Raw genomic sequence first — 10,687 nt, 5'->3', positions numbered from 1 at the left:
ATACCCATACTATGGAATAATTAGTACCAAATTCGTCATCAAAATAGCATGTTATTGTGAAAACCATTTTAGTTTATTCATTTTTGCAGGAAAATTAAGTGAAAGTGTTGCTCAAAGTGTCATATATAAGGATTAAAATGGAAAAACATCAAAATATGAGTAAATTTTAAAAAAGACACAGTGAACAACACTATTTTTGGTCTTTTAAATAACTTTAAATTTTATATGAATTAATCTTAGAAGCCTATTGAACATAAACTTATAAAGGTAGTTATGTATGCGCTTTGACACGCTGCGCTGGTAGAAACGCGGTCGAATGTCCCAGAACGAAGCCGATATTGCTTTTACTGTCAAAGAAATTTAAATGCACATCAATGGAATGCAAAGTTTGAAAGAATCGCTTTGTTGGATAACAAGACATAATGGATCCCACATATGTTCCATGTTTCCGGTTGTTGAGGGAACCACGCAATAGCTGTCATCGACCTGTTATCTCACTGAACCGGAAACAACGCCGTATTTGAAACAACTGTTAATTCGTCGAGCCTTTTTTACTGCGTATACATCAACTTGTACGCAGAGGTACTATGCTGAAGAAGGGAGAGATGTGAAAATAATAGACTACAATAAACAAATTATAGCTATATAAAGGTATTTAGGATTTAAAATTGAAATGTTGTCCTTTTAATAAAGTTGATACATATTTGCAATTTAACTTCTCAAATAAAGGTTGTTTATGACGAATTCCCCATGATGACACAGCTCTTATTTTAAACTCTATTTAAGGTTAAAATCTAGTCAAAAATTGCAAACCCATTAAAAAACAGATTTCACAATAAGGATCCAGATGTAATATAGTAAGCAAAAAACTGTCAATTGAATTTAAAAACTGTATTCAAATTCCAAAAATGGGAATTTCATTGAATGGTCTCCTGTCCTAAAAGGGAACGACCCCGCCACGCGATATGTTCGCCTCGTACTGACCAACAAATATCGCGGCTGATTGGAGTCAGAAGAACGTTGTATAATTTTCCCATAACAATTACAATGAAACAGTTATGTCTTCACGTTACTATCAATGGATATTGTACGTACACTGCGACAGACTGCACACAACCTGATTAGCGGTTAAATCGGGCATACACAGTTGGGAGCAAACATAAATTGGTAGCCAAGTGTACTTGAGTTAACAAGAAAAATGAACTACAGTTCACTAGCTTTTGCACTGGAGTTAACACTGAAGTGAACTGGAGTTCACATCGATGTGTATTGGAGATCACATCGATATGAACTCCAGTTTACATCAATGTGCACTGGAGTTAACTACAGTTTACAAGGTAATTGTCAAAATCATTTGATGGGGTCTGGCCTTTTCATCAGTTTATGCATACTATGATTTTCTTCCCTCCAGTCTCCTTGATAAATCAATTAATCTATAAAACAGTAGATGTTACCTATTCATATACATAAAATGATTTAAGCAGCACCTTTTATGAAAATAGCATAGTAACTATAGAGCGTGATGACTTATTAAATTATTAGCAAATGCACCGACTTGGATCCATTGTACATGTATTGGTGGTTGAAAGTTTATAATACTTTATCTTAAAGTCACCATAAAAGTTCCTTTATAGTTATAACGGTATTACGTCTAAATAAAATATATCAACAAATTGTTAAAATAATTGGTACATGATAGTGTACCATAAGTATTTTTCTGTATAATGCCGGTAACTACATGTACTGTGAATAAGAAAAAATACTATGTACTAAATATATATATTGTCTCATTCATGATGGGTATCAATGTACTGTAGTTACACGAATGCAGATCTGAATTCAAACAAAATATTTATTTATAGAAACAAATAAATATGTAGGAATCCAAATTGACATTTTTACGTGTAAATTTAACCTGTCTGAAATCTGTTGAAATGACCTGAGGGTGTGTGTATTACACAAGGTATAGGGTCTGATGTCAAATTAAATTTACCTCTGATCAGAACTCAGGGGCAATATATAAGATTTTTCAATTCAATGTATTACCAAATGCACATTGCATATAGGCGTACAGTAATAGACATACAGACGAATTAAAGCACCGTATACACACCAGTTGGAGAAAAAAATGTATTTTTTTTCTCTGTCTCTGCGAAAGGTTTGAGGGTCCTGATCCTAAAGACTTTCCTATACAACAATGATATGTATTTTCAGGGGGATGTCATTATTTCTTCAAATGCTATCTGAGTCTGTGTTTCTAGTAAGAAATTATATTGAACTACATGTCTACTACGAAAATAGAATATAAGAATAAATGTTAAAAATGTCTAAAAGATAAACATGTTTATTATTTTCCAATCAAAATAAACACTTAATGGTATTGTCAGATCACCTATCCTAGGAGTAGAGGATCTATACATAAAGTATACCTATGCGATGCTATATATATATACATAAATATATTTATGTGATTCTGTTTAAAAAAACTATGAATTAACCATTAATGATAACTGCTCTAAGTTTTTTTATCTTTTTTTTCTTCAAGAACAGATTTGAGTGTGTTTTTAAAAAAGTGCTAACATTGTTTTATTGATTTAACCTTCTCATAATCCCTCCCGATTTTTTAAAAAAATGCCCCTCTAGTTCTTCAAATGTAACACCAGCGCCTTGTGGCTATTATGGACCACTAAACGTACATGTACAAAAGGCTCTGTCATGGTTCAGTGACCCATTAATTGATGCTTGTGTGTGTTATCAATTAGCGTTGACTATCTACGTAATCCATTTAAGGGATAAGGTAGTGTGAAACATTACTATAGAGACAAAGTCACTGTTTTCAAGTAGTATTGCGTTTCCTGACAAAGGGACAGTCATAGTATCTTACCTGTAAGCGTGTACTGATTTACCTATGTATCTACTGGACAGACAGTGGGCTGGATTAATTGACATGATTAATTGCCTTCACACACGATGTTCAAGATCAGGTACAGCCTATCAGAATCCAAGGAGAACACAGGTGAATGATCATTGCCCGTATATTCTCTAGTAGATCTCATACTTAATTCAACCATCAGTATGTACATGAAAATGACATGTATACATCTATAACAAACAAATTAAAATCAGACTAACTCATAGTTTTTTTCTTAATTATCATATAAGAAGGCTGGCAACGAACTGAAATTAATGCACATCTTTTGCTTGATTGAGCTATACTTTATCTATATAGTGTCATGCCATGATATATAAGATTTTTCTGAAATTTTTATCTTTTCTTGACTTGTTTGTATAAAATGTTTAAAATAAAGAAGCGAATTACTCTATTGATTTCGTGTTTTAGAGAAACCTTTCATAAAGAGTATTAAATTATAGGAAAAACTTTCCATGTCATTTATCCATACCACATAACAGATACTGATCCTCCATCCTGACACTACAACATTGATATGAAATGTGATGTGAATTTAATTATGATAAAGTGTATTTTTAAAATTTTCCTCTGAAATAGTACAGCTATCTATATATTTTGCTATACCAAGAGATTGTGTACAATTTCTCTTTGTACATGTCTATATGTTCAGTTGAAATTTTAAGTAATTAAAAATAAATACAAAAAAACATGTTAATCGATATTATGAAATATTCAGTTGAATGATTCTTTCCTTTCTCTTTCAATTTTCATATAACAAAGAAACCCATTTCATTATAAACAATTATCGAAATATGTACTTAAGTCTTTTAAACTTTGGTAAACACTGTAGTGCAATGGAGTTCACATCGCTGTGCACTAGAATTAACACTGAAGTGAACTGGAGTGCATTTCAATGTTTTGTCAAGTGCACTATCAAGTTAACTGTAGATCTTCGTATCAGAGAACTTTCTTATAACTGACCTAGCCTGCGAGCTGCTGTAAGCTTGGTCACTCCGTCGGTGATAATACAGTTATTGATGATGACATACATACATATAGTACCTCAGAGATACCCTTGATCTGAGTTTCATAATTGATAAAAATCACCTCCTTCTTTGAGGGTATGACAGAGGTTAATACACGCAAACATCCACCCCGAGGGTCGACGATTTCCCTGTTACATCATCAAAGTAGGGGATATTTTCTCCTATCCTATTATTTTTATCAGATACTTTCTTTGTTTTGTAATTGACCTCTCCCATCTGAAGTTGATTGTGGCGTCATCATTTATTGTTCCCCTGACTTCTTTCTCCGTAATGTTTGGTTTTTGCGTGCCACCTGTCATACTCTTGGGGATGATAAAGATATGGTAAACGGGTAAAATGGGAGATAATTCAGTGAAAGGTGGTCCGGTTGCGCAATGGATAGTGCACTCGCTTTCACCAATCACGCGGGTTTGCTCCAGATACTCCGGTTTCTTCCCACATTAAGTCCCCCCGGCGCGAAAACATTAAGGCCAACATGAAAATTGAAATAAGTGTATCTTGTTTCATGATTGCTGTACGTTGACAGGACTTTATATATATGTGTGTAAAGGTGAGGGAATTAAAGATCTTTTTGAAAAACTGAAAATTTGACTTGCAATTGCAATAAGGACTTGAACAGTTGTTTAAGAGCAGTGACAATAACAACAATACATTTTAATTTGTCGAAGCCCTTTACCTTAATATCAGTTTTAAATGAATACATTACATTTCCCAAACTTCAGCTGTACTATATAACTTATATGCGATGCTTTTACAACTGTTCAAATCAAACCCTCTCTGATTGCATCATAACAACTCATAAATAGCCGAGGTTGTTTTTATTTGAAAAGTGCTTTAATCGTTAACATTTATCTGATTTAATATCTTAATTAAGATCCATCGTAAACTTTCCAGTACAATTAACACAAATTAATAATAAAAAATGCAACGTCACTTTCACAGGAGTAGAAACAGAAAATGCAATTTGAAGCAGTAAGCAGTTAATGCAACATTCAGGTAGCAGGTCTCTCATTCCTTTGTTCATTATTTATATATATATTTATATTCAGTTCTGGCCAGTCAGAAGAAAAACATGATGACAGTCACAACCCTATATTTGATGATAATAAACAAGGGCTGCTGAGAACAAAATTGGAGCAAAGTAATGTATGACAAGAATGATAGGTATATTATTTACAACAAGGCTATTTAAACTCCCCCATGTCATCAGGTCTCTGTCAGCGGGGATATGTAGAGATTTAATCATGTTATTGTCACTTAAAGGTACCGTGCCGCTAACCTTAGTTTTTTTATCAACATGATAAATCTGACATTTCTCATTTATCTTACAAAGCAAAAGTTATCAATATGTTGATAATACCACACTCAGGAAGTGAAACGAAATAAAATACAGATGTAATTTTATTTTCTTACGCGCCGTAAAAAAAATCGATATTTTACCTAACGTTTAGCATGAACAGACACATACAATGTAATGGCGATAACCTTGCTAACACGTGGTCAACCATGCAGGCAGACAGAATCGGTGAGAAAAATAAAATAAAAACTGGAATCAGATCAACAGCGCAATAAAGCGAAAGTGTACATCGATGACGCCTTAGGTCTATGGAATACGCTTACGGAGGAAAAGGGTTCTACCACTAAGTTTTCAAGGCTTTTACTTTATGGCTTAGAGTAACATTACCCCTGACCCCTACTCGCTATTCGCTAATAATGACGTAAACATAGCCTAAACCCTGCTTCTGTTGAGAAAAGTAGTAGTCGGGGAGGGGTTTGCATGCTTATAATTGACATGACTATAAGTCAGTGTAAGTATTTAATCTTTTCAAGCCAATGTAGGTATAATATTTATAGAGCTTTACGACTGCTACCTTCATCACTGTTTTCCCGACATATTGCAGCACAGTAATTTTATGTTATATTTGTTATAACGTGTTTATGGTTCTTTACATTAAAATTAAGCTTTAACGGTAATGCATATACTATACTGACAGCAAACGAGTTTTGGCAGTTACCATTTGTCCATACAAATATCAAAATTTTGGAGAGTTATATTTATCACATAACTGGCCTAATTTACTTTGTCATACGGCCATGCCATACACATGTATTTCACACGTATAGTAAAGCCTAAAGGTGCTGCGATTGGTCAAAAGCGATTGGTCAAAAGCATTCCTATAATATTTTTACTCTACCACATGATAGAGTTACTGTTATTTAAAATGAATTGGAGATTTTGCTTTTTTTAATAATCATAATTAGAACAATTTTCATTGCATTTAAAACTGTTCATCATCAAAAATTAAAAAAATCTGGCACCACTTTGCACTGCGCAGAACGACAATACTAGGATCGGAGTTTTTAATCTACACCGTTTAAAGGGTCAGATGATAACATTCACTTGTGTTTGAAGTGTCTATGCTATAACGGAGAGTGCTGTATCAAATTAAATGACATGGTCTCTTATGTAAGATCCTCTATTTGTATCATATAACTTCCGTGTACAGTGTTATGGTAATAAATTCATAATATATCTTTTCTTTATAACCGCGAGTAGGGACCCCTTTAGCTACGCTGGTTTCGCCTAATTGAATGCATACGTCAGATGCTCGTAAATATGAAAAAAATCAAACTCATATCATCAGTCTAATATGAAAGAAAATTCCAGACAGAACCTCTTTTCATAAATAGGACCATACCGGGATATCTAAATATTTCATGTTGATACTGTTACAATACTTCGAACAGACATACACAATTTCTATTTATAAACCCAATTGAACATAGACGCCATAATCAATAATACTTACCATTCCTCAAGTAGCGTTTGGATGAGATAAACTCACTTACTACACAGGTGAAGGGCTGACTCCGGCTGAAAAGGTTCGCGAAAGTCACCAGTACCAAGACATGAACAATGTGAGGCGTGGAGAACGGTTGCGTGTCATGTCTTGTAGTGACAAGATCTGTAAGTGGAACCTGTTAGGAATGCAGGGGGCGCTACTGGCTACACTGATGAAACCTGTGTATTTCAGCTCCATAACCCTAGGTAACAATACGATCTGTAACCCTGGTACTCAATTACTTGAGACCAAACCAACAAGACATGAATTCGCCTTAAAGTTCTCCACTTCGGTTTTGTTATTATATACACTTTTAATATTTCTAACTGCTATGAACAAATATGACTTCCTGTACCTCATAAGTTTCCGTAGCTTTCATGTAAAGCTAAACTTTATTTATGGATAATTAGACTAAGACTAAGCATCTGAAACAAATTTATAACGGTTAAAAGAAATTAAGTGCGTTTTTATAAAAAAAAACACCATTTGTTTTATAAATAAAGAAAATTTGAAATATTATGAACATGAATATTCTATACAAGTTTTATTGAATATGCCCATTTAAGGAACTCTCTACAACCACGGACACATAGCTCGAGCAATGTGCTGCAGACTAGAAAATAGCTGCCGCGTTCCATATGTACCAGATGGTTATAAGGTTAACCATCCATTACTTGGCGCTGTCTCCCAAAAGAAGAACCCACGACGAAGCGTCGAGAAATCAAAGGCAATTTGCATTAACTGGAACAGTGCGGACGAATGCGCTGAACTGACGAATGGAACAACAGGCGTACCAAATATCAGCAGCGGATTTGCAAAAGATAAGTAAGACTTTTATGTTAGATAAATCTATATGATACATATGTAACTATCATTGTACAACAAAACTTAAGAATTTGATGTGAAAGAGAGATGGAAAATATTCTCTCTTATTGAAACTAAAAAAACCCATAGTTTTTAATTGTGCTTAAAGGTAACAGGTATCGAATAATTAAATAAATAGAGAGTTCTACTTCAATGTTTTAAGGAAACTTTTTGACTTAGAGTACCAGCCCTTGTCATGGTATTCATATTCTCCGTATTAAGTTTTGTGAATTTATAATCCTTTGACTACTACAGATGTTACGTGAAGGATAAGCAGTGTGTATGTATCTTTTTTATGGTTGTTTTTATTGGCAACACTCAAACTACGAACAACTCTAAATGTGTAACAAATCTCACTAGATGATTATATTTTTGGAATACTTCTGAGGAACATGATTTAAGTACAATTTCATAATAACAAAAATAGTTATAATATTTTTAACTTGGTGATTTACATTGACAGTGGAATTGAAGGTAAATTTTAAAAAACCACAGAACTTTGCATGAAATTAAAGAAGGTACAATGCTATTAAAATAAATGATATAAACTGCATTTAAATAGAATACGTATGCAACATACTTAATTATTACACAACTAAATGAAAAAGAAGGAAAACCGACGCATATAGTTTGAAACATTTTGTAATGAATTCAATCAATCAACACCGGTAAATATTTGATATTTTTTGCCTTTTTATGTTTAATTCGTCTTAAAGGTCTTTATCTACGTGTGTTTACTCCGTGGTGTATGCTGTTTTGTATTTACATTATTGATATTCTGTTGTTGTATTGCTGGCACTCTGATATATATTAATATTGATTGTTCCATTATATAGTCAGCGATGGGAATAAAGACTATGGTATTCTAAATAAAAATATATTTCTCTAGTATTTTACTAAGCCTGCTGGCACATCTATCATATTTGTTTCTATGGAACGCCCATTCTGATTGTCATTTTACCTACATTGTATACGAGTCCAGCTCTGTATGCGAAACTACACATGTGTTCCTTTTTATTATGATTTCCAGAGTTTACTCAAGATTGTGTAAACAAGGGATGTTGCGGTCCTATGAAAACATATGTAGGAGTGCAGGCTTGTTGGAACTTGTCAAAGACGAATATTTGGAAACTAAAAATGTATCTAAACGATACCAGCGTTGCAAAAAAGCCCTATATAAATCCTTGCACAATCAAGAGTATGGGACGTGGGTAGGACTGCCGAGAGAATGCCAGCAATTCTCAACATCTTCTGTTCGTCTTGTATACCCATAGCGACAAGGGGAAATCTTACTCATTGTCAACAAGCTAAACAATGGCTCATATCCTTTAACGATTTCTTCATGTAAATATAGTACAAAAAGTACATAATGTTTGTAAGTATTGCACTTGACATTTTTTTTCCATTTCAGAAAGCTAATTTTCTCATGAGCACCCGAACTCACGAAAAACGTTCAAAGTCACATTTATTGAACGTTTTTGCTTTATCTATTTATTGTTCCATCGATATAAATACATTCAGATGCTTTACTAGAAACGGAGGTAAAGAAATTTTCATGATAAATAAATAAGTATGTAAAACAAAATTTATAGATTTTCTTCCGCAAATATCAAAGTAGGCCGAACTGATGGTCAAAGCTTAAACTGTATAGTTTCGGAATCTGAGTGACGAATAAATATCAATAAAACAAACATAGAATGTGCCTTTTTTTAACGTGTAGTACATTTTATAACATGTTCAAGTATATATGAAAATCGAACTTATTTTATGTAAAAATAATCCACACTAACGATAGTCAACATTTTAGTTTGGGCCAGGACCGAACCCCTTGATAATGCTGAATTTTTCAGAGGTAAGCCTCAAATCAAATTTGCACCAACCGCTATCTTTCATGTTTAGCCGGTTAAAAATTGTTAAACTGGATACGCCGAAGCGACCTAAATAATAATCATTTTTATAACAAAAAAAGTTTTATCATGAAGTTCAGTTTGTTCGTATACAATGACGTGTTTAAGGAAAACTCAGTTGATATGTACTTGCCTACTACCTATTTCACATTTATATAATTACGACAGAGCTAATTGAACTCATTAAGTATATATCATATTATATAGTATTCCCTTCAATAAACGTTATTTCAATTCAAACTGATATCAGGCCAGCACAATTAAAAACTCATCATTTGTATACAGTTTGCTGCAGGCATGTCCTAGGTTTCTGTATAAAGAATTTATGCTTACTGTATATTTTGATTGAGATAACTTACGATTTTTTCCCCTGTATTTTTACCGTGTTTTTGTCCCTAATGTCGCAGTATAATATCCATAACAACGCGATTTTGATATCCTAACGGAAACAATATCGTGTATACAAGTTGATTTATCTATTTGATACATATGTGCTACTATTTTACACTTACATCCAAATCCGGACAAGCGTTGCTTAGTATCAGGTGTTCTTGTAGCCTTTCAAATTCTGCCTGTTAATAAAGTAAACATACGCAAAAATGTTTGTTTCTTTTTATGAAATTTAGTTGCGATTTATGTAAGAGTTATTTCCCTTGAATAACTTATTTCTTGTGTAACTTTCGTATCGCTCTGTGCTCTAGCCGAAATCAGTGATATTTAAAGTATCAACACAAACCTCTGTCTTTTAATTATGTCCCTCAAACGGAGTGGGGGACATATTGTGGTTCTTCTTCTTATTATTATTTTGTTATTATTATTCCTTCTTATTTTTCTTCCGCCGTGAACTTGTCCGACTATTTCCTGGAAAACCGCAAGTCATATCTTGATGAACCTCGCATGATTAATAATGGCCATATGTAGTTTTGCACAATACAAAATCTGTACATGAACAATTCCTTTTGTGAAGTTAAATTATGTGTAAAATCAAAAGAATAGTACGCTTTATCTGATAGCTGGTTATGAATTTATCGAACTACCTACTCATAGTCTCTTGCAAACTACATCAAAATGTTGTATATTTGTTAAATTTAATTCCTGAATGTCATTTTTATCTAA

The 10,687-nt window shown here is 33.3% G+C and overlaps 1 protein-coding gene across 1 annotated transcript; it reads left to right on the top strand.

Annotated features, from left to right (window-relative positions):
- Positions 1-338: 338 nt before the first annotated feature.
- LOC110443151 (double-stranded RNA-specific adenosine deaminase-like) lies at positions 339-10,171 on the top strand. The gene is made up of 5 exons (XM_021487184.1): positions 339-651; positions 5,007-5,098; positions 6,815-7,006; positions 7,367-7,625; positions 8,695-10,171. The coding sequence occupies exons 3-5, from the start codon at positions 6,868-6,870 to the stop codon at positions 8,936-8,938; spliced, it is 642 nt and encodes a 213-aa protein (XP_021342859.1). The 5' UTR covers positions 339-651; positions 5,007-5,098; positions 6,815-6,867; the 3' UTR covers positions 8,939-10,171.
- The last annotated feature ends 516 nt before the right edge of the window (positions 10,172-10,687 follow it).

This window comes from Mizuhopecten yessoensis, unplaced genomic scaffold, assembly GCF_002113885.1.
Source record: "Mizuhopecten yessoensis strain PY_sf001 unplaced genomic scaffold, ASM211388v2 scaffold716329, whole genome shotgun sequence".
NCBI lineage: Eukaryota > Metazoa > Mollusca > Bivalvia > Pectinida > Pectinidae > Mizuhopecten > Mizuhopecten yessoensis.
Note: the sequence above shows the minus strand (reverse complement) of the source record. Positions and strands in the feature narration are given on the sequence as shown.